The sequence below is a fragment of the Xenopus tropicalis genome, chromosome 7 (genome assembly GCF_000004195.4).
Source record: "Xenopus tropicalis strain Nigerian chromosome 7, UCB_Xtro_10.0, whole genome shotgun sequence".
Classification (NCBI taxonomy): domain Eukaryota; kingdom Metazoa; phylum Chordata; class Amphibia; order Anura; family Pipidae; genus Xenopus; species Xenopus tropicalis.
This window is the reverse complement of record NC_030683.2, coordinates 3,935,035-3,959,430: the sequence shown is the minus strand read 5'-3', so window position 1 is coordinate 3,959,430 and position 24,396 is coordinate 3,935,035. Positions and strand designations below refer to the sequence as shown.

At 43.5% G+C, this 24,396-nt stretch overlaps 1 protein-coding gene across 3 annotated transcripts in view; it reads right to left on the bottom strand.

Moving 5' to 3' along the window:
- Positions 1-24,396, bottom strand: part of tdrd1 (tudor domain containing 1) — a 52,924-nt gene that overhangs the window by 3,421 nt on the left and 25,107 nt on the right. For all 3 annotated transcript variants that reach the window (XM_004919374.4, XM_004919372.4, XM_004919373.4), the window contains 17 exons: positions 23,490-23,597; positions 21,570-21,755; positions 21,293-21,436; positions 21,036-21,207; positions 19,754-19,843; positions 16,470-16,628; positions 15,273-15,380; positions 12,881-13,051; positions 12,515-12,787; positions 12,308-12,424; positions 11,079-11,189; positions 9,570-9,737; positions 4,880-5,335; positions 2,265-2,384; positions 1,996-2,112; positions 502-669; positions 174-401 (listed from right to left, as the gene is read on the bottom strand). In XM_004919374.4, coding sequence (XP_004919431.1) covers positions 174-401; positions 502-669; positions 1,996-2,112; positions 2,265-2,384; positions 4,880-5,335; positions 9,570-9,737; positions 11,079-11,189; positions 12,308-12,424; positions 12,515-12,787; positions 12,881-13,051; positions 15,273-15,380; positions 16,470-16,628; positions 19,754-19,843; positions 21,036-21,207; positions 21,293-21,436; positions 21,570-21,755; positions 23,490-23,597 — 2,896 coding nt within the window. The remainder of the gene's footprint in view (positions 1-173; positions 402-501; positions 670-1,995; positions 2,113-2,264; positions 2,385-4,879; positions 5,336-9,569; positions 9,738-11,078; positions 11,190-12,307; positions 12,425-12,514; positions 12,788-12,880; positions 13,052-15,272; positions 15,381-16,469; positions 16,629-19,753; positions 19,844-21,035; positions 21,208-21,292; positions 21,437-21,569; positions 21,756-23,489; positions 23,598-24,396) is intronic.

Below are 24,396 nucleotides of genomic sequence, written 5' to 3'. Positions count from 1 at the left end.
CCTGAGGTGTTACAATCGTGACTGTAGGTAATTACAAGGCAGATGATTACAAACGGCACTTGTTATAACTGCCAGCTACAAAGGCATAATGAGGGCGGGCAGTATCCCCCTTACAAGATTTACGTTCAGACGGATATTGTGGATAGTGCACCCCATAATCCTCCCAGACCTACCTTTGCACTGGCTCTTATTGACCCCCGAGTTGCTCTGCCTGGCCATTCCTTCATTAATTAATTTATCTTGTACCAGCAGAGCCCCCGTTTCCTTCATTATTTCCACAGCCACAGAGTGTACCCCGGCCTGCAGGGCCATCGCGGTGACAGTAAGCTGACATCCCAGCAGTATGTGCCGAAGAAGCCGAGTGGCGGCTGGGATCCATTCCGCATCGAGAGGCTTCACACCTAGGAAAACAGGTATCAAGGTGTAAGCGGCCTGCTGAGCAAACAAGTGATGTAGCAAGTTATAAGCACCTTTACATGGCACCGCAAGGTGGGTGCTTACCTGTGAGACGACATTTAATGATCTGGACTGGAGGATCCAGGAAGCTCTCCTTTATGGCAACAAGGGAAGAATATGGCAGGCTTTCTGTATTGCCATAATCTGCATAGGCTACTTCAGCCTCTGTTTCTGAGGTGCCCAGCACTATGGCTCTGTACCACTGCCCGTCCCCTGGAATAGACACACAAGGCACGACCTAGTAAGAAGGGTTTTAGTCCACTGTCTGCATAAAACTAGATTTTGAATATATAGGCCAACCCAGGTACAGCTTATTGTGTGCCCAGAACATTCCTTCTCTGTATATTTGTATTTATACATATGGGTAGGGGGTGCCATAGTGTTTCCCTTAGACAGTACAGTATGGGGGTACAGCTTATTGTGTGCCCAGAACATTCTTTCTCTGTATATTTGTATTTATACATATGGGTAGGGGTTGCCATAGTGTTTCCCTTAGACAGTACAGTATGGGGGTACAGCTTATTGTGTGCCCAGAACATTCCCTCTCTGTATATTTGTATTTATACATATGGGTAGGAGGTGCCATAGTGTTTCCCTTAGACAGTACAGTATGGGGGTACAGCTTATTGTGTGCCCAGAACATTCCTTCTCTGTATATTTGTATTTATACATATGGGTAGGGGGTGCCATAGTGTTTCCCTTAGACAGTACAGTATGGGGGTACAGCTTATTGTGTGCCCAGAACATTCCTTCTCTGTATATTTGTATTTATACATATGGGTAGGGGGTGCCATAGTGTTTCCCTTAGACAGTACAGTATGGGGGTACAGCTTATTGTGTGCCCAGAACATTCCCTCTCTGTATATTTGTATTTATACATATGGGTAGGGGGTGCCATAGTGTTTCCCTTAGACAGTACAGTATGGGGGTACAGCTTATTGTGTGCCCAGAACATTCCTTCTCTGTATATTTGTATTTATACATATGGGTAGGGGGTGCCATAGTGTTTCCCTTAGACAGTACAGTATGGGGGTACAGCTTATTGTGTGCCCAGAACATTCCCTCTCTGTATATTTGTATTTATACATATGGGTAGGAGGTGCCATAGTGTTTCCCTTAGACAGTACAGTATGGGGGTACAGCTTATTGTGTGCCCAGAACATTCCTTCTCTGTATATTTGTATTTATACATATGGGTAGGGGGTGCCATAGTGTTTCCCTTAGACAGTACAGTATGGGGGTACAGCTTATTGTGTGCCCAGAACATTCCTTCTCTGTATATTTGTATTTATACATATGGGTAGGGGGTGCCATAGTGTTTCCCTTAGACAGTACAGTATGGGGGTACAGCTTATTGTGTTGTTGGAAATGTTCTCAGACTGGCCACACATGCCAGGATGGACTGACAGATTAGTCAAAATCATCCAAACTGCCTGTATGGGCAGCTTTATGTGCCAATCAGTAGTACAGGTAATAGACATCAATTGGTGCCACATTGGGCAACAAAACTTTCAGACCCAAGAAGCTTCTCCTACTGACCTGTAAATCTGGCGCAACAAGCATCCCCGACGGCCGGCCTGAAATTCTGACAGTCAGACTGGATGCTGCAGTAAGCGGCCATCTCTATCATTGTCTGCTGGAGTTTCCCAACATCCACTGCAAGGACAGAAATGGTCTCAGTGCCGCCACAACTGCACCTAGCATTGGCTATTTGTGTCCTTGCTAACTAGAAGTAGCGAGCATGATGGGAAGTAATGCCAAGGAGCCATTTTTCCTCCCTGTTTCACCAATAGCAATATCCCACTCACCTCGGTTCTCTTTGGGAAAGGCGTAGAACAAGTCGGGACTTATGACACAAAGCACCAGTGCCTGTGCGGCTTCATGTAACGGCAGCTCTATGGAGGTCCAACAGCGAGCCACGCCGGCTTCTATACAGAACAGAGGGATTCGTCATGCAAATACCAGAACATTGAGCAGATTTACATTAAACTGTGTGTTTGGTTTGCCCCAAATGTGGCGTCTACAGCGGCTACAAAGAGCTAATGAGCCGTGTATCAGCATTTCCTTGCGTGGGAGCAACAGGAATTCACCTAAGACCCTCTCCGTGACTGACAGGTTGAATGGATGCACCAACGCACACCCTACACTCCCCCCTCCCATGGTCCCAGCACCTACACCGCCCACACGCAAATCGTGAATTTTTCGAGCCAAAAGTATTGTTTTAACTCGAAAAATTTGAATTTCACGTACGTTTGTTTCCATGAAGCCTCTTTATTTTTTCCTAAACAGGAAGTGCTCCAGCAGCCATTTTAGCAGCATTCGGACTCATTCTTGGAAAATAATTTGTTTAGGTTTCACTTTAAACTGGGTGAAAACAATGATGGGATTAATTTCCCATTGACAGTGTGTGAAATAGAAAACAATGATGGGATTAACTTCCCCATTAAACTGGGTGAAATAGAAACCAATGGGGGGATTAACTTCCCCATTAAACTGGGTGAAATAGAAACAAATGATGGGATTAACTTCCCCTCGAAACTGGGTGAAATGGAAAACAATGATGGGATTAACTTCCCCTTGAAACTGGGTGAAATGGAAAACAATGATGTGATTAACTTCCCCTTGAAACTGGGTGAAATGGAAAACAATGATGTGATTAACTTCCCTATGAAACTGGGTGAAATAGAAAACAATAATGGGATTAACTTCCCCTTGAAACTGGGTGAAATGGAAAACAATGATGTGATTAACTTCCCTATGAAACTGGGTGAAATGGAAAACAATGATGTGATTAACTTCCCTATGAAACTGGGTGAAATGGAAAACAATGATGTGATTAACTTCCCCTTGAAACTGGGTGAAATGGAAAACAATGATGTGATTAACTTCCCTATGAAACTGGGTGAAATAGAAAACAATAATGGGATTAACTTCCCCTTGAAACTGGGTGAAATGGAAAACAATGATGTGATTAACTTCCCTATGAAACTGGGTGAAATGGAAAACAATGATGGGATTAACTTCCCTATGAAACTGGGTGAAATGGAAAACAATGATGTGATTAACTTCCCCTTGAAACTGGGTGAAATGGAAAACAATGATGTGATTAACTTCCCTATGAAACTGGGTGAAATAGAAAACAATAATGGGATTAACTTTCCCTTGAAACTGGGTGAAATAGAAAACAATAATGGGATTAACTTCCCCATGAAACTGGGTGAAATAGAAAACAATAATGGGATTAACTTCCCCATGAAACTGGGTGAAATAGAAAACAATAATGGGATTAACTTTCCCTTGAAACTGGGTGAAATAGAAAACAATAATGGGATTAACTTCCCCATGAAACTGGGTGAAATAGAAAACAATAATGGGATTAACTTTCCCTTGAAACTGGGTGAAATGGAAACCAATGATGGGATTAACTTCTCCTTGAAACTGGGTGAAATAGAAAACAATAATGGGATTAACTTTCCCATGAAACTGGGCGAAATGGAAAACAATGATGTGATTAACTTTCCCTTGAAACTGGGTGAAATAGAAAACAATGAGGGGATTAATTTCCCCATGAAACTGGGTGAAATAGAAAACAATAATGGGATTAACTTTCCCATGAAACTGGGCGAAATGGAAAACAATGATGTGATTAACTTCCCCTTGAAACTGGGTGAAATAGAAAACAATGATGGGATTAATTTCCCCATGAAACTGGGTGAAATAGAAAACAATAATGGGATTAACTTTCCCATGAAACTGGGTGAAATAGAAAACAATAATGGGATTAACATTCCCTTGAAACTGGGTGAAATAGAAAACAATGATGGGATTAATTTCCCCATGAAACTGGGTGAAATAGAAAACAATAATGGGATTAACTTTCCCTTGAAACTGGGTGAAATAGAAAACAATGATGGGACTAACTTCCCCATTAAACTGGGTGAAATAGAAAACGATGATGGGATTAACTTCCCCATGAAACTGGGTGAAAGAGAAAACGATGATGGGGTTAACTTCCCCTTGAAACTGGGTGAAATGGAAAACAATGATGGGATTAACTTCCCCTTGAAACTGGGTGAAATAGAAAACAACTATGGGATTAACTTCCCCATGAAACAATTTATGATTGACAGGTCAGATTTTTAAATACGTTTATAACAGGTTATGGACGATTTAATTAATAGAAGTCAATAATAAAAAATCAGTGACGGGATCTCATGGGACCTGTAAGTAGAGAACTAAAGGCATGTAATTGCATGGCCCCCATCTGATGTGACTTTCCCTCCTTCTACATATCTGACCAATCAAGCCCTTGAGCAGTTCCAGGCTTTCCCCAATGGTGCAGGTTCTGTTGATGATTAAGTGGGAAAGAAACCCAGACCCACAGAACATGCACCACTGAACAGTGCAGCCGTATTATTCTTACCTTCCATCTTGGTTCCTTGGGGGGGTCCATTGGTCTTGCTTGGCGAGTCTTCTCTTGGGGGGGTTCTCACACAAGCTTCTTTCTCCTTGGGAGGAGCAGGACTGGCCTGAAGAGTCTCTCTCTGATCCGGAACCTTGGGAGTGTGCGTTTTGGTGCTCTGAGGACCTTTATCCCCTGATCCATCCATAGAGATATTTTCAGCCCTGCCTGTAGGTTTCTGCCTTGGGGGGTGGCTATCCCCGGCTTCTCCAGCCTCCTGGGCCGTATCATGCACAGCCACCTTCTCTGCAATCAAAGCTTCACTCACACTGCTCCCACTCTCACTGGCCACGAGTTCCACCCTGTAGCCATTGTCATTCTTGCCGACAGCTTTTGCTTTGAGCTTCACTCCTGCTACGCTGCTCTGAAAGGCAATAATGGCGTCTCTGTCCCACTTCTCTCCGATGGGTTTCACACCTACAAACACACAATGGGTTACAAAGAACATCCAGTGAATAAATGGAAGATTATTGTACATAGGTGCATTTCTGACTGCCCAAACACTGCATATGCCGACATGTTCTCTCCTTCTCTCTCTCTCTATAGGGCACATTTACACCAATGACCTGTTTGCAATTTCCCTTTTCCTTTAGGAAACACGATGATAAGGTGCCCGAAGGAGCAGCCATTGAGTGCACTACCACTAGGTGTCAGAGCTGAGCAAGATTTGCTGTAGAATGAACAAGTGAGCTTTATTTCCAACAGAGATAATGAAAAGACATCAGCAGGGTTGGACTGGGGGGGTGCAGGGGCCCCTTAGGCAAAAGCCCCCAATGGCCCAAGCCACTATCATCCCCCCCCCAACACCCTCTGACCCCCTCCCCCAGGCACTCCTAAACAACACTTACCTGCGGCACGTCTGGGGAAGGAGATGGCGGATAGTGGGATTGCGGCACCCTGGGGGGGATCAGTTCTGGGCCGCCGGGGCCCACCAGGTTGTTTCCCGGTACCCCGGTGGCCCAGTCCGACACTGGAAATCAATAGCATAATAAACTTCGCTTACACTGTATAAATGATGTAATTCTTGCTTCCTTCAGTCATGGAAGTACACAACTACAGCAAGCCGCCATTTTGTTAGTAAGGAAAGCTTTGCATCATTCCAAAATCTTGTCTATGTGCCAGAAGGGGGCACCTGATGCCCAAGTGCTGGCTACATAATTAAGATGGTGAGGAGGGAGGGGGAAAGTGAGAAGTGCAGTGACATCTAGTAAGTGCTGAATGGTAAGTGAAACTGTCTGCCCCGCCTCTATGTTATGCCTAAGGCATAGAGGCGGGGGCAGGGAAAATATGATTGACAACTGGGATTTTTAAATGCCTCTAAAATGGGAATGGATGTGTTAATAACAGGTCCCCTTTAACTGTTGCATGGGGCTCATTACTAACCCATGGGCAAGCCCTACATTGCCTCCAAACACTATTCCCTAACATACACGCATCAATGCTCATTTCCCAAAAAGGTGCTCGTGACAAGGAAGCCCAAGGAATTGAGTAGGGACTGAAGCATCTGAGAGAGCAAATGGCAAGTCTACCCCTAAAGCTTAGCAACTCCAACATTAGTTCAGGACTCCAAGAGGGGGAGCTAATATTTAAAGAAGGAAAGGAAAAAACTAAGTAAGCTTTATCAGAAAGGTCCATGTAAATACAGCCATAAGCACTCACAGAGTGAGTCCTCTATCAAAAGAAACACAGGATTTCTTGTCTCCTGTTTTGTAAACATGTTCTTCTGTGTCAGACGTCCTCTCTTTCAGGGCTCCTTCAGGTTTGGGGCTTGAGTCTGCTCAGTTCTCTCCCTTCTTCTGCACCCCCCTCCCATAAGAACTCACTCCCCCCACCCTTAGGAATGTGTCATCTGAGTTTCCAATAGCTGTAACTGCAGCAGGAAGCTCCCAAGACCAAGCAAAAATGGCAGCTGCTATCAGGGGGAGCTTCTTGGGCTCTTTACTCAGGTATAGTAAAGCTTTCTGCTGAATATAGTGTTCTAGGTGGCACTAATGTGGCAAATCTATTGGCAAGATAGAACTCTATTCATTCTGTAGAAAGCTTTACCATACCTGAGTAAACAGTCCTAGAAGCAACCTCTGATAGCAGCTGCCATTTTAACTTGGTCTTTGGAGCTTCCTGCTGCAGTTGTAGCCGTTGGAAGCTCTCTGCGACAAATTAGAGAGGCTTCAGATGGGGTTTTTTGCCTTCCTCTGGATCAACTAGTTAGGCAGGTTATATATAGGCATTACGGTTGAACTTGATGGACGTATGTCTTTTTTCAACCCAACTTACTATGTTACTATGTTAGATCACACATTCCTAAGGGTGGGGGGAGTGAGTTCTTATGGGAGGGGGGAGCAGGAGAGGGAGAGAACTGAGCAGACTCAAGCCCCAAACCTGAAGGAGCCCTAAAAGAGAGGAAGTCTGACACAGAAGAACATGTTTACAAAAAAGGAGACAAGAAATCCTGTGTTTCTTTTGATAGAGGACTCACTCTGTGAGTGTTTAATATAGCAGCTGCCATTTTAGCTTGGTCTCAGTAGCTTCCGTGCTGCAGATCTGACTGCTGGTAGCTCAGATTACACCAGCACAGTTGGGAGGGGGAGAGAGGAGAGATGGGAAGGGGAGAGAGGAACAAACTGAGCAGACTTGTGCCTTGCTTTGAAGGATTTTTTGAGAGCAGGGAGTCTGAGACTGAAGAACATGTCTACACAAAAGAAGAAATCCTGTGCTTCTTCTGACAGATCATTTAGATCAGCTTTTCTGTTTATGGCTTTATTTACATACAGCTTTCTGATAAAGATTTCATAGTTTTTACCTTTCCTTCTCCTTTAGGAAACCATAGAGATCGGATTATTTGTGCAAGAAGCCTTATTTATCTGCACAACTGACCCAAGAATAGTTGCTTGGTTCTGCAAAGTAATACATTTAGATACAAACATCTTGAAGATGACGGGTTAGCAGAGAATTCGGATCACAGTGGCGCCCCCTGGAAAGGCCTCAGGTATTAAAAATTATTATTTTCCTTTCCAATAAACTGGCACGAGGGTTATACATGCAAAGCCAACTTGTAGTTTGCCGTTTGGCCCTTCTCGCTCCCCTTCCTGCCGATCTGCACTGAGGAGACAGGTTCTATGGAATGTTTTGCTGGAGCTGACAGGCACTAATAATTATCTTGCCGACAGGAGGAAAGAACAGAGATCTCATTATTCCGAGAGATTAACTTCTCTGAATGTGGCTCAGTGCGAGCTGTCAGCGAGGGGGGAAACAGATCTCAGAGATGAAGGGCTGCTCCTAAATGACGTTATTCTGTCTGAAACAGACAATGGGGTAAGAATGTATCCCTGTCATTTATGCACATGTACTGAAATAAAGGGGGAGTGAGACGCTGAAACACCAGCACTAAAGCAGCGTTGGTTCCTAAATGATATACTGTGGGTCCGTCAGGGTGTATATACTATTGCGTACAGAGCTGCTGACACACAGAGTAACCCTGAGACTTGAGTAAATTCACTGCTCAAATATCAAACTCAACTTTAGCTGCTCTTAAAAAGGATTCTGTCATGGGAAAATATGTTTTATGCACTTAGTATTGCTCCTCCAACAGAATCTGTTTTTTTTACTATATTACTAGACATATTCTTACTTTCCCAGGTGCCCACAGTCATGTGACTTGTGCTGATAAACTTCGGTCACACTTTTTATAGAGGCCTACATTGTTTGGGGGTATAGTTTGCCTTTAACTTGCAAAGTGCTCCCTGAACAGCAACACCCACATACCTTACAATGTCATTTATACTAGGAATATCAAAAGGCCACACTAGACCTGTCCTGTCTCTCTAATTACTGCCCAGCTGTAGTTGGTCCCTCGTTGTTGTTGGGAGATCTCATCCAGTCATTTGGCTTAAAAAATAATCGGTTTGCTGATATCCAAATATACTTTTCAATCCCTTCATTTAGGCTGATGCCACACATGGCGTTTTTACGCTGCGTATTTTCTAATTCTCTCAGCGGCTGAAAAACGCCCGATATCATCATCCATAGAAATAACTTGAAAAGACTCGAGGCAAACCACACAAAGCGTAAATCCGCTAGAAAACGCCTTAGCACGGATTTTTCAAGCGTTGGCTGAAATACGCCAGTATTTGCAAAGCAAGCTATTCCTATGTATACACAGAGGCAGCTGCCAGACCTAGCGGAAATACGCAGCGTTTTTTACTATTTTCCACTATTAGCACCATGGAAACGGGATTTGCTACGTCACCAGTTCTAGGCTGAAAAACAGCATAGTCAGGGGCTGCGTGGCTTGTGCGGCGTTTTTAGGCTGAGAAAATACGCAGCGTAAAAACGCCACAAGTGGCATCAGCCTAAGAGCTGAGACTCCTAGAAATCACCAACTGGATGAACCAACCCTCAAACTGAAACCCAACAATTACTTTACTGATCATCTTTCTGCCTAAACATGGTCCCAATCCCCCCCTTTATTATCTTTATCAATGGCATGATCATTAACCCTGTCAGTCCAGTACATTTTTGACCCCTCCCAATCCTTTTCTGACCATATTAACACCACAATATGGTTGGATGTTTCTCCTTCAAACCAGGGAATTTCGGGTTATTGGTAAGAATGATAAACAGTTAAGTTTTTTGAGTTTCCATCAGTGCTAACCTGTTAAACTGCATCTGATTGCTTGGAAAGGAAGCTCCAGTAATTGGGATGGGATGTCGCAGAGCTCGCCTGCTTCCAGCTCCTCTGTGTTTCCATAGTCCATAAAGCGCACCTTGGTGCCTTTCTGTTCAACACCCATCACCATGGCTCGGTACCAATTCCCATCACCTGCCCAAAATTTGGGAAGCAAAGTTATTCTCAAGTGACCCCTCCCAAAGAGGGCAAGGGGCAAACCAGCTGTACATTAAATTATAATAACATTTTGATTCTGGGAATGTGATAGGGACCTTAGATTGTAAGCTCACTGGGGCAGGGACTGATGGGAATGGGATAGGGACCTTAGATTGTAAGCTCACTGGGGCAGGGACTGATGGGAATGTGATAGGGGACCTTATGATTGTAAGCTCACTGGGGCAGGGACTGATGGGAAAGGGGATAGGGACCTTAGATTAGTAAGCTCACTGGGGCAGGGGCTGATGGGAATGTGATAGGGGACCTAGATTGTAAACTCACCTGGGGCAGGGACTGATGGGGGAAATGTGAAAGGGACCTTGGATTGTAAGCTCACTGGGGCAGGGCGATGATGGGAATTTGATAGGGGACCTTTAATATTGTAAGCTCACTGGAGCAGGGAACTGATGGGAATGTGATAGGGACCTTAGATTGTAAGCTCACTGGGGCAGGGACTGATGGGAATGTGATAGGGACCTTAGCTTGTAAGCTCACTGGGGCAGGGACTGATGGGAATGGGATAGGGACCTTAGATTGTAAGCTCACTGGGGCAGGGACTGATGGGAATGTGATAGGGACCTTAGATTGTAAACTCACTGGGGCAGGGGCTGATGGAAATGTGATAGGGACCTTAGATTGTAAGCTCACTGGGGCAGGGACTGATGGGAATGGGATAGGGACCTTAGATTGTAAGCTCACTGGGGCAGGGGCTGATGGGAATGGGATAGGGCCCTTAGATTGTAAGCTCACTGGGGCAGGGACTGATGGGAATGGGATAGGGACCTTAGATTGTAAGCTCACTGGGGAAGGGACTGATGGGAATGTGATAGGGACCTTAAATCAAAAGCTCCATTGGGGCAGGGGCTGATGGGAATCAAGTATAAACTCTGTAATATGAAGGCACTATATAAAGGATAATAACAAGTATCCTATTAATCACCATGTTTTGTTGGCCCTGTTTTCTTACAATATTGAGCCAGGTGGATAGAAGGATAATAAAACTAAATAAGGGCTACAGAAGCTAAAAATGAAAAAGACTAAGCCTGAAAATACAAGCTAATAATGTATAATAGAACCTGGGTAAAACAAAGTATAGGAAGTCATTCTACATTCAGCTTCTAGAATTTCCATTAGAAATTGACGGTTAAATGGTCAATTAAGTCTGGTAACTGCGGTTAATTTCTGAGTTCCTTATGATATTTCTGGGCTGCGGCAATATAACAATTGAATAGGTTATAAGCATCTACAATGCCGAATTAAATATACAAACATAAGCACCTGAAAAGAAGGCGCAACAAATCTTCCCTGCTTTTGGGTTATATTGTGTTGCCGAACCCTTCTGGCAATGCTGTCCCAGCGACCGGTTCAATTCCGTAAGAGACTTGGCATCTGAAAAACATGAACCAATATGTGACAGATAACTTGAATAATTTCCTAATTTCACTACAGATAGAATGGCTCAATCATTTTACTGCCAATAGATTAGCCACAATCGTGCAATATTTACCCTGCAGAAAGCTTTACCATACCTGAGTAATCTCCCTCTGTTTGTTTAAGATTGGAGCCGCAATTATAGCTTGGTCTCAGAAGCTTTCCTGCTGCACCTCTAGATGCTGGTAGCTCAGATTATAGAGTGTAGTTGGGAGGGGGGGGGAGCAAATTATGAAGGGAGGGGGAACAAATTCTGATGGGAGGGGGTAAAGGAGAAGGGAGCAAATTGAGCAGAATCCTGTCTGTGCCCTGAAGGATTTTTCTGAGAGAAGAAGTCTGCTACCAAAGGACATGTGTACAAAAAAGAAGACAAGAAATCCTGTTTCTTTTGATAGAGGACTCTCTAAGTGCAGCTTTTCTGAGTGCTTAAGGCTGTATTTACCAGACCTTTCTGATAAAGCTACTGAGTTTTTACCTTTCCTTCTCTTTTAAGTATATTGCTGGTCAGATCTTGCTACCAGGAGTCATATCGCCTACAGTCTGCTTGCTAGGGCTGGTAGGAAACCAGGAACCTGATGAGATCGGTACTGCTTTATGCCAAAAAACTCATGGCAATTCAGTGGATGAGCCCCCGACCCCCTACGGTAAAGGCCTGGGTTAAATTAAGGACAGACTTTTAGTAATAAAACTTACATACTTGGCCAGACACTGTCCCCAGAAATTTGATGTAATTTAGGGACTTTGGCTGGAAGCCCACCCAGACTCAAGCCCCAATGAGATCTGATAATCACATGAGATTTGATAACAATCATATGCCTTATAGATCTTTATTTAAAATAAAGTGCACCTAATGAAACTTCTAAGCTGAGCTTAAATGATGAAGCAGTAAAGGGAAAAAAGCAGAGTCGCTACAGCAATTCTGCTCTCTTTCTGTTTTATCCTTTTCTGCATTAGTACTACAGGTACCTGGTCAGTTACACCTTTAAACATGGAGGCAGTGAGAAAAGTTTTGCTCAACTGTTGTGTACATATTTTTACATAAAGCCGGGGCACCTATAACAGGCCCGATTGCGTACCTTTCTCATTACAGAGTTGGCAGAAGAACTCTCCAGGACTGTACAACATGCACACAGAAACATCCACGGCACGCCCGAGAGGCAGCTCTGCTGATGTCCACTGTCCGGGTTTAGCACCTTTAGGAAAAGAAAAGTCAGCATTTGTCTGAATCTCACAGTACATTATATAGTCCATAAGAATATCCAGGGGCATTTAGCATGACTTACCACTATCATCCATCAGCTCTCCACCAGTGCCAGCTAGAGCACCGCTTGAACCTTCGTCCATGCCAACACCTGCCTCTTTATCCACAGCTAACCCTGCCAATATGAGTTGTCTGGCAATGTCCAGCTCAGGGTTTACAGATCCATCCAGCAGCTCCACCATTAAACTTCCTTCACTCTCAGTAATAACTCTAACAGTAATCATCTTGTTTGCCACGAGTGATGCCATTTTAGTCGTGGCTTCCTTGGTCCAGGTCTTGGAGGCAGGTCTTACCCCTGCAGAGACAGCGCAACGGCTTGTTCTTGGAGTTTCAACAGACTAAAACACTGTATTTCATTCAGGGAAGGGAACACCAAAACCCTACTCACCTTCCAGGCTGCACTGAATCGCTTGTAAAGGAAATGCCAACATTCTGGCCGGAATGGGCCGCAGCCTGGAGACCGGCAAGTGCTCCACATTCCCAAAATCGACGTAGCCGACTAGGGCTGAATCCTCCGACACCCTGTCCAGGACTGTGGCTCTGTACCAGCGATTGTCTTCTGAAGAAAGAATAAACATAGAAAGCTTCAAAGTGATTGGCAAATGCTAAATGCAACCTAAAGCCCACGATCACCTTGTGAAAATGAGGATAATTGTGTTTCTTTAGTGATAAAAACATGCATTTTTCTTTCTCTGCCTGCAATTCGCCTTATAAGATGCAGCTTCAGTTTTACCCTCGAGGGGGGGGGGAAACATTATAGCCCGTAACAAGAAGGGTGTTCCTTCCCATCATAATGAATGAATAAATAAATATATTTTCTCTGCTTGCACTGTTACACTTATGTGTTGAATTTGCACATACACAACAGTATTGGCTAACTGTATAATGGCTTGATGACGGGCACTTTTTCCACTTGTTGAAATTGAAATTGTATTTAGATTTGGTGTGGACACTATTGTTTTATCCTTGAGAAAGGTCCTACGTCGGATTCTTTTTAACAATATGTCTTAAATAAACTTTTGGCAAATTTTAAGGGTGTGCCGGCCACGGAATATTTATTGCCATATATATATATAGTATAAAAAAGACCAGCAACTCCGGGATTTCTTTTGAAAAATCAAAACATATATTCAAAGTAGCATAAACAGCCTGGTCTTTTTTTTATACTATTGGAACCCTTTACCGATGTTATGTAGCGGTGTGCCATCCTTTGTGTATATATATATTTAGCACTCACGGTAAGGTATAAAAATAAAACAATTTATTAAACAAAAAAGTCTACGCGTTTCGATCCATATAGGATCGTCCTGATGACGATCCTATATGGATCGAAACGCGTAGACTTTTTTGTTTAATAAATTGTTTTATTTTTATACCTTACCGTGAGTGCTTTCTAAGAGACTATGGGCCTGATTCACTAAAGGGCGATAAAACGTGCGCTATTTTTATTGTGCGCTAAAATTTTTACCGCGTCTTAATTTTGGCGATTTTTCACACGATTCACTATAAGCATACTCGTGCTTTTTTACGCGCGATATTGCATGCGTTATTTAACTCGCGAAAGGCTATTTCAATGTGGTATTTGCCGGTACATGCGCTAAATACGCGAATAATCGCCGCATACGAATGGTAGCATAGAAATAGTGTATAAAAATTGTTGCCGCATATAAATGGTGTATATAAATATTAGCCACATATAAATAGTAGCATATAAATGGTATCATATAAATAGTAGCATATAAACGGTATCATATAAATAGTAGCATATAAATAGTAGCATATAAATGGTATCATATAAATAGTAGATGCTTATAAATAGTAGCCACTAGTGATGAGCAAATGTGTTCTGGTTTCTTTAGTGAAAAATTAGCAAATCTTTCGAAAGATCCACGAAACGGCAAAAATGTTGTGCGGGCAAAAAATTTGTTGCTGTGACTATTATTTTTTGACACTTGTATCAATTTTTGGATGTGCGGTGAATTTTTGCGTGGCAAATTTTTTCATGCGTTTTGCCATTGGCGGATTGTTTTGAGAAACGCATGAAAAAATCCGCCGCGAAAAAAATTCAACGCACGTCCAAAAATTCTCTGCAAATCCATGCCTGGCGAAACATTTCATCACTTGTAGCCAAATAGAAATAGTCGCGCAAATGAACGCACGCCATGTTAGCCATACACGCCAATACTTGCAGAAAATTACTGTATTAAAAATGAACATTTCGCTGCAAACTGGCGGCTGCGTCACTCTAGGGGAAACACAGACTTGAATAAATAACACTGTAAGTCCATATTTTATTGCAAAAAATCATTTACTGTACTTTTGTATAATTTTTCGCCTGCCTGTAGGTGTTAATTTTCGCATAGCCGAATGCGATATTTAGCGCGCAAAAGTTATAGTGAATCATGCGATCGTATTCTTTTCAGCGCGGAAATTAACGCAAAACGGTAAAACTAGTGCGAGAAATACCGCATGCGAAAATGGCGATTTTCCGCATGCGATAATACTACGGTGAATCGCGCGCAAATTATTTTGCGTTTTTTTAACGCGAAAAAGCGTGCGATAATTTTTATCGCCCTTTAGTGAATCAGGCCCTATATATGAATTTATGGTAAGCACCCCGGACATTGGCTACTAGTTTGGTAAGTGCCGATATTTGGATACTATATATATATATATATATATATATATATATATATATATATATATATATATATATAAATATCCTTGGCTAAATTTATATATTTTGTATCTATATTTAGAAAACAAACATGACTTTTTACCTGTAAATAGAGCAGAACAAATCTCCCCGGCAATTGGAGAAAATCCTGGACTGACGGGTGCTGTTTTGTAATGCTTTTCCATGCTCTCCATTAACTCTGCCAGTTGCTCTGTAAAACGGTAAGATTTGGGTGAAAGCCGGCAGGGCGGTTAGTCAAAATACATCTCATACATTCTTTATCTTTAGTCAAATCGTTGTGGATGAGCCTTGGCTCTGTCTCGCTTCCTTTCATTGCTGCTAATTTGGGGCATCTGCCCAAACGGAGGAACAATGGTATCTGGTTAGAACCATGTATGGCCTAACTGCTCAAATAGCCATTTGTTTGGCCCATGGGCCGATCTGTAAGCTAACACAAAAACTGAGCCGCTATAAATAACAAGTCCTTCAACTATATACCAACTATTTACATCAGTTCAGCTCCATTCAAAGGAGAAAAGGCACAGGTTACATAGCAGATAAAGCCCCACTATATTCTACAGAGCTTATCTGTTATATAACCTGTGCCTTTTCTCCAGCCTGAATGGCTGCCCCCGGGGCTACACAGCGGGGTATTTATATAAACTATAGTAGGGTTTCTGTAGCAAACACCCCAGCTGTACCAGTGCAGGAACGGCTGCCCCCGGGGCTACACAGCGGGGTATTTATATAAACTATAGTAGGGTTTCTGTAGCAAACACCCCAGCTGTACCAGTGCAGGAATGGCTGCCCCCGGGGCTACACAGCGGGGTATTTATATAAACTATAGTAGGGTTTCTGTAGCAAACACCCCAGCTGTACCAGTGCAGGAATGGCTGCCCCCGGGGCTACACAGCGGGGTATTTATATAAACTATAGTAGGGTTTCTGTAGCAAACACCCCAGCTGTACCAGTGCAGGAACGGCTGCCCCCGGGGCTACACAGCGGGGTATTTATATAAACTATAGTAGGGTTTCTGTAGCAAACACCCCAGCTGTACCGGTGCAGGAATGGCTGCCCCCGAGGCCCTAAATTTGGCGTCAGATCAGGGACCACTTTGGCTCGTTAATGTGGCCCATGGTACGACGGCACCTATGCCTGCTGTTGTAACCACCTAAAGTGAACATATCGGTATAAGATGCGCTCTTTAAGCGACCTCCCTAGTTTAAAATGGAATGTATAAAAACAGAAACTAAAAAAGAAAAAATAGAATTGCACTAAACACATGAGGGGTGACACCTACGTCCATTTTGCAACTGCTGGCAGAAGAACCTGCTTGGGGTCTGGATATCTGTGATCACTGCATTGAAAATATCGCCAGCAGATACCGACACTACTTTCAGGGTTGGTGGAAGCTCTGTGGAAGTTTCTTCTGGATTTGCAGCTTTGTCCAATATGGAATCTGTTGTGAAACAGGAAGAATGAGATTCTGGAGCAGTGAGGAGCCATTGGGAATATAATATACAGGCATAAGGCTGATGCCACCCAATGCTGACGAGCCCCTATGCTGGCATTAGCCATGTTTCTTGCCTGCACCTGGAACCACTGTGTCAAAATTATGCATAATTCCCCTTACATAAACAATGTTACAAAGTTGTTGTTTGCAGCAGCAAACCACAACTTCTGGATATTATACAGGCCCAGACTGGCAATCTGTGGGTTCTGGCAAATGCCAGAAGGGCTGCAGTAAGATAAGATACAACAGACATTCACTATTTATTGGCCTGCTGGGGGGGGGGAGCTGTTTGGGCCTCTGAGTACTTGCCATACCAAGGCCTATTCTGAATCCCAGTCCAAGACTATTATTGTCCAAGATAGCAGCTCCCAGTAGGTATCAGAATAGCACTCAATAGTAAGAAATCCAAGTCCGGCTTGGGACTCCTCCAGTTACATGGGAGTAGGAGAAACAATAGGTTAGCTGAAAGCTGTTCTAATGTGTAGCGCTGGCTGAAAGCTCAGACTCAGGCACACTTTACTGCTGCGCTGCAAGTTGGAGGGATATCCCCCCCCCTCACCCCCAGCAGCCGATCAGCAGAACAATGGGAAGGGAGCAAGATAGCAGCTCCCAGTAGGTATCAGAATAGCACTCAATAGTAAGAAATCCAAGTCCGGCTTGGGACTCCTCCAGTTACATGGGAGTAGGAGAAACAATAGGTTAGCTGAAAGCAGTTCTAATGTGTAGCGCTGGCTCCTTCTGAAAGCTCAGACTCAGGCACACTTTACTGCTGCGCTGCAAGTTGGAGTGATTACCCCCCCTCACCCCCAGCAGCCGATCAGCAGAACAATGGGAAGGGAGCAAGATAGCATCTCCCAGTAGGTATCAGAATAGCACTCAATAGTAAGAAATCCAAGTCCGGCTTGGGACTCCTCCAGTTACATGGGAGTAGGAGAAACAATAGGTTAGCTTCTCCTTTAAATAAGGTTAATAAATAGTGCTAATGCAAAGCCAGAGTAAGGAAAGGCTGCAGTGCAGAAAGGAAGGAATCCCCTAGATCCAAACTCCCTATTTTGCTTTCTTCTCCTCCCCTACCTGCCCCAACCTGCCGGCCACATTCCCATGCAAATTGCCCCTCTCGTGATGTCAGAGCAGACACAGGCATAAATAGCATGTAGGAAACAGCGTCATGTCACACACATTCCAGGGGTAGGGGTCAGCGCAGCCACACACAGTATATTCATCATTAATGTTGTTTCTATAAAAGTCACAACATATCCCTGGATTACATTTATTTTGACACAAAGACAATAGCATGGGGCAGGGCTGAACCCAGACTTTTATTTTTCGGAATATTTAGGAAAGTACAGACAGTTACAACTGGTCCTTCAGAGCGATTCGGCAGCTTATCTGCCCGTGTTTGGGCAACCCCAATGGCCTAAAATTGGCCAAATCTTGATCGGGCAGGTTTGATGTAGATGTGGTCCTCAGTTCAATGGCGCCTATGCTCGCTGATGTCATTCGATCATTCGGTCCTAGTTTCATTATAAAGATATATAGTATTTTTTTGCAATTGGACAGTGCTGTGTTATGGCCTCTTGTCCTTTCTCTACAACCCTCTAAACATAGAGACTGAGCAAAATAAACAGAAGTTGTTTTAGAAATGTGCCCTTTTCATATTAAGAAAGAAACAACAGAGAGAAAGGTCTCATCATGTCCAAGATTCTGTTTAAAGGTCACAACCGGCCTCCTCCCGAAAATTCCTGTCTCTTCTACAAACAGCACTCCGGCCTGCCACTTAGCGCTTTGATTCATCTAGTATGCCAAAAAAGAATTTTCATAAACAAACAAGTTAAAGCAGAAGAATAACAGGCCCTCAGTCATTCTGCATGTTAGTGGCGCCCCCTTGAGGTTAAACTATAAGACAGCAGCTGCCATAGAGCCAAAACAGTAAATGTCCATTTTCAACAACATAAGGAAAACCTTATATTTAGCCATTTTCTCACTTTCTCCGTGCACTTCAGGTCCAGTGGGAAGCACAGGGCCCAAAGACACAAGACAGCCCTGGATTTAATATCTGCCTTATGGAAATGCTACTTCCAGGGACCCATTTGCACATTGTGCCTAAACGAGCAACTTACTTGCCCCTAATGCTCTATTCTTATTTATGACAACGCAACAGCTTTGTGGGTTACAGATAAGAGAGATTTGTGCAGATTTGTTGCACAGGCTCAGTAAACAGAGCTATAATGTGTGACGCTAAATATTATAAATATATATAAATATTGTGAGTTTGGTGAGGTCGACAAGTGAGCGGATCTACCCCCGATATCGGGCTAAATGGATCATTTGACCCCAGGGCGGGCATAGGCACCATTGATTCGGGGACCACATCAACTCCCAATTCAACTGAAAAATCAAACCTGCCCGATTGAGATCTGCCCAATTGCAGGCCAGATGTCGGTCGGGGAGCCCAGTCATTGGTGCCCATACACAGGCATATAAGCTACTGAATTGGTCTAAAGGACCCATAACGACAGCTGGAATCGTCCCATATATGGCCACCTTTAGCCATTACTTTCTCTCTGGAAAACCGCAGCCCCTATCTTGTTCATTGCACACATTGTAGATAGACAATCTCATACTAGTGCATCGCTTTAAAGGGGTGGTTCACCTTACCTTTTAGTATGTTATAGAATGGCCAATTCTAAGCATCTTTTAAATTAGCCTTCATTATGGGTTTTTTTTGTTTTTTTTTATAGTTTTTGAATTATTTGCCTTCCACTTTTCCATCTTTCAAATGGGGGTCACTGACCCCGGCAGCCACAAAACTACTGCTTTTTGAGGCTCCAGTTTTATTGTTATGGTTGCTATTTATAACTTATCTTTCTATTCAGGTCTACTCCTAATCATATTTTAGTCTCTCATTCAAACCACTCCCTGGTTGATAAGGTAACTTGGACCCTAGCAACCAGATCACTTTAACTGGCCTACCAAAAGCCTTATCTGCTAGTTGTTGTGACTTATAGCCTGGGATTAGATTGCCAGCAGTATGCACAAACACATTCTTAGTAAGAGAACTGTTTTCTTACCGGTTTCAGAGCTGCACCTCTTCATCTTGCTTTTTACTTCTGGAGAGAAGCAATAGCCCTTATCAAGCAGATATTTCCCAACACGGTCACCTGGAGTGGAAAATACAAACTTCCAACAAAAAGCTCTGATCTGAATCGGCTGATTACTGAACTCAAAAAGAAGTGAAGAGATTGTGAAATTATTTGTAGTGAGTGGAAGAATAGTCACAGGCCAAGTCAATACTATTGGGCAGAATCATGTCTGAGCCTTCCTAATGACTTTTTTATCCTGTTATAAAGATAAAGGGCAAGTAAAGGCACAAGGCAACCTCATTATATTTTCCCTTTATGGATGTCAATTGTAATGTGTAGTATAATCACTTATTTTGTTCCCTAGCTTCTAAAAAAAAAAAAAAAAAAGACTGGGCTTGCAGGTTCAGTATTGCCTAAGCCTCCATTGAATTACCCCTCTGGTCAGGCTTTATTACCCCATCCCATAGACCTCCAGAAATATGATACTCCATTACAAGGAGTCAGTAAGCTGTATAGTTTAGTGGTCCAATATAAAGGGGGGCAAAGAAAGAACCAAATGATCAGTAATGGAATTTTATATGCCCAGCTTACAGTGACAGTAATAGACTCCTTGCTAAAGGCTAAAAGGGGACAGACAGCCCAGTGATAACAAGGCAATATATTTCAGTATGACAGCATGTATCTCTGTTCTTGTTCAAATATAGTGGCACAACTAGGCTGGACCTAGCCCCCTAGCTCTTTGGGGGTTGCCGTGTACCTCAGCACCCCTAACCACATATCTCCCTCCCCTTCCGTTTTGTTGCAGACAGCGGAGTTTATGTCTCATAAGTGGCTGGGGATCTACCATACAGCATGCTCCACCATCCAGGCACCCATGGTCTTTGGGTCTGCTATATAAAAGTTAAGCCAGTGACAAAATCATTTTATTTTGAACATTGTGTTCATTTAAAAATAAGTATTTCCTCCAGTAAGGCACCACCCACCATTTCTTGGGTGGTGCCTTAAGGCGCCCATACACCTTAAGATCCGCTCACTTGGCGATGTTGCCAAGCGAGCGGATCTTCTCCCGATATCCCCCACCTACGGGTGGGCGATATCGGGAGAATCCAGGCTAATTCGATCGTTTGAACGATTAGCTGCCGAATTGGTCTAAGGGACCGATATCGGCAGCTAGAATCTGCCCGTGTATGGGGAACTGTATTCTTAAAATCTATCAGTGCCATAATATAACCATGTTCCCAACCAAGAGCAGAGAAAACATTCAACTGACCTGAGCTCGGCAAAGTAACATCCACCCCATATATTGGGGGTTCTTCCTGCTCAATTCGAAGGACAGTGAAGGTGACCTTCTTCCCCAAGAGCAGTTTTCTAACATCTACGAGGCACTCTGGGGTCCAACCACATGGAGGTGCCGCAATATTAGCCAAGAAGCACTTTATTGCCTGTGGAAACCAAGATCAACTAACCAGTAATGCTGGCATTCACAGGAACTTATTATGTGTTTGTATATATAAATACTGTTCTTACAGAAGGGGGAAACAGCTCTACATCTTTGTGCATTTGCTGCACATCATCAATAGAAACGGCCTCCGTATTCCCATAGTCAAGATACAGGACCTGTGCCATCTTCATCTGAGCATCAAGACTGTGCACCATTACTCTGTACCAGTTCTGTTAAAGGAAACAAAGATAAAGGGCTGACATCAATCTGATAACAACCATGGCATAGTAATATAACAGACATTAATGTTTCTAATCTCCAAGAAGGTAATGAATAATTTCATATATATCCTTATGGATTTACCTGATCTTGAGCATATCTGGCCACACAAACCTCCCCAATGGCGGGCGTGTAACCTTTCTTTAGGTTCTCGGGTTTTGTGTAGATTTCTTTCAATAATGTTGATACTTTGACGAGCGAATCAAGTGATTTAGTGTTACAGACTTGAATGTTGAACTTACTGGGGCTTAGGAAATCCAGTACAAAGCCCTAAAACAAGAGCAAAAGGAAAGCATATGACCTGCATTAGGGACAAATCAACTCCAGACTTCTGTACTGTGGCTAGCTAAATCTTACGTGGTCGTATGTGTTACTTATTAAATATACTATAATAGAATATTTATTAGCACAAAAATAATATAATTGGGTTCCAGAGTATCCCGATTTTTTATACTAAGCCTCTTGTTTCTCAATCACAAGTGCTAAATGTGGTTCAGTGTTCTCCCCGGGCCCTTTTTGTCAGTTGAAATGCCCATTTTTTTTTTCCTGCCACCCAGTTCTGCAGAAGCACAGAGTCCTGTGGGCTTCTGTAAAAATGGTTATATTAGGGTGGGGAGGCCTGCAATTATTTATGTTTCCCTGCCTGGTTTCTTGGATCACTGGCCCTAGCAACATGGCTGCTGTTTCAATATCAACATGAAGGTAAAAACAGAGAGGAACTTAAAGGGGTCATTCCAGCTTTCTGTTCATCAGCTTTTTAGTTTGGAATTTCAGTAGCTATCTGGTTGCTGGGGTCTTGTTTACCTAAACCAGGACCGCCATCAGGGGGGCCCAGGAGATTTTGACTTTTAAAGGGGGCCCGGAGGTGCTACAGTCTTCTGACTAGCTCAGGCCCCCTGTCATCAGTATTCCGATTGGTTGCACCCCGTGCATACGTGTGATGTCAGTACGCACGGGGCGCAACCTTATAAAAGGCCTGTCTCCTTTTGCATGGAGACACAAGTGAAGAGGCGTCTTTCGGGAAGTATCTCGCCGGTGGAGCCCGAAGTTGCCAACAGAGGAGGAGCCTGAAGAAGCCAACAGAGGAGGAGCCCGAAGAAGCCAACAGAGGAGGAGCCCAAAGAAGCCAACAGAGGAGGAGCCCAAAGAAGCCAGCGGAGGAGGAGCCCAAAAAAGCCAACGAAGGAGGAGCCCAAAGAAGCCAACGGAGGAAGAGCCCAAAGAAGCCAACAGAGGAGGAGCCCAAAGAAGCCAACGGAGGTGGTGTATGAGAGGCACTGTGTATGGGGGGCCCTGGCCACCATAATTAGGGGGCCCTGACCAGCATACTTAGGGGGGCCCTGGCCAGCATAGAGTATGGGGGGGTACTGTGTATGGGGGGCCCTGGCCAGCATAATTAGGGGGCCCTTGCAAGCATGAGTATGGGGGGCACTGTGAATGGGATTGGCCATTGGGGGAGGGGGGCTCAAAAAATTTTGTTGTGAGGGGCCCTGTGATTTCTGATGGTGGCCATGACCTTAACAACCAGGCAATGGGTTAAATGAGAGACTGGAATATTAATAGGAGAGGGGCTGAATAGAAAGAAAAGTAATAAAAAGTAACAATAACAGCAGAACTGTAAGATCACAAAGCAATAGTTTTTGGCTGCCGGGGTCAGTGACCCCCACATGAAAAATGGAAAGAGTGGATGGCAAATAATTCAAAAACTTTAAAAAATAATGAAGACCACTTGCAAAGTTGCTAGGATTCTATTACATACTAGACGTTAACATAAAGGTGGACCACCCCTTTGATAGAAAAATAAGCAGAAAAAAAGGATCATTTAAATATACAAATCTGTTAACAATATATGAATGGCAATTCCAAGTTGTTTCGATTACACGGCTCCATACACAGCTGCAAGTCATTGCTAAGACTCCTATGCAACAAAGAATATCACTAAAACAAGGTTTACAGAGTGTTCCAGGCTGCACTGAAACATGTAACTGCATGGGGTGGGCACACCTGAGATTCCTTGCCCTCTCTCAGTCCCGATTCCTGCAGATCGGAGAACATGATTTTCTTTACAAGCTCCTCAGTCTTAGGGGAGTTGCCAACAGGCGATGCTTCACCCTAAGGAGACGGTAACAAAGAGTTAATTCATCACTAGGGCGGTGAGAAACAGAGAACATTTTCTCTACTTGTAACATATCCTATTCTATTGGGATGGATAGTTCCATGTGTAAAGCTGGCCATCCGTGTAATGATCTGCTAGTGTAACGAGGCTGCCGAAGGATCTTTGCAGACAGATGAAGACTGCATTGGGATGCTGATGAAATACTCTCTCCATGCGATTTTTCCCCCAAATCTTTATTTAATTTTATTAATGGGGATGGGGGGGGGGGGGGTACAGAAAAGAAGGGGAAGGTAAAGCAGATTTTATCTAATTGTAAAATATTTGCGTTCCTGGGTCAAAACAAGTCATTACTACACACTAAATGCAAAGTACATATCATTTCACATCTTATTTAAGTTAATTACCAATACATGTTGTTCCTGTTTGTCTTGCCCTGATATATTATTATGAAGCAAATAATTTCCTCTTTCCATTCCTTATCCATTCAACCTCTAAAGGAAGGTTTTACCGTCTTCCATCTTTTTGGGATCACAGCTTTTGTCGAATGTAGAAGAGAAGGTGAAGTGTTAGGCTGATGCCAGATGAGGCGTAGGGCGGATATTTTCGGCAAGCGGAAAAACGTTTGCCAAAAATTTCCGCCCTACGCCTCCTACTTGTGCCTGCACCCGAATGAATGGAATACGCTCAGGTGCAGGCACATGTAGCGGAAATACACATCAAAACGCAAGAGTTTGAAAGTCACAAGTTTTTATGTGTATTTCCGCCACATGTGCCTGCACCCGAGCGTATTCCATT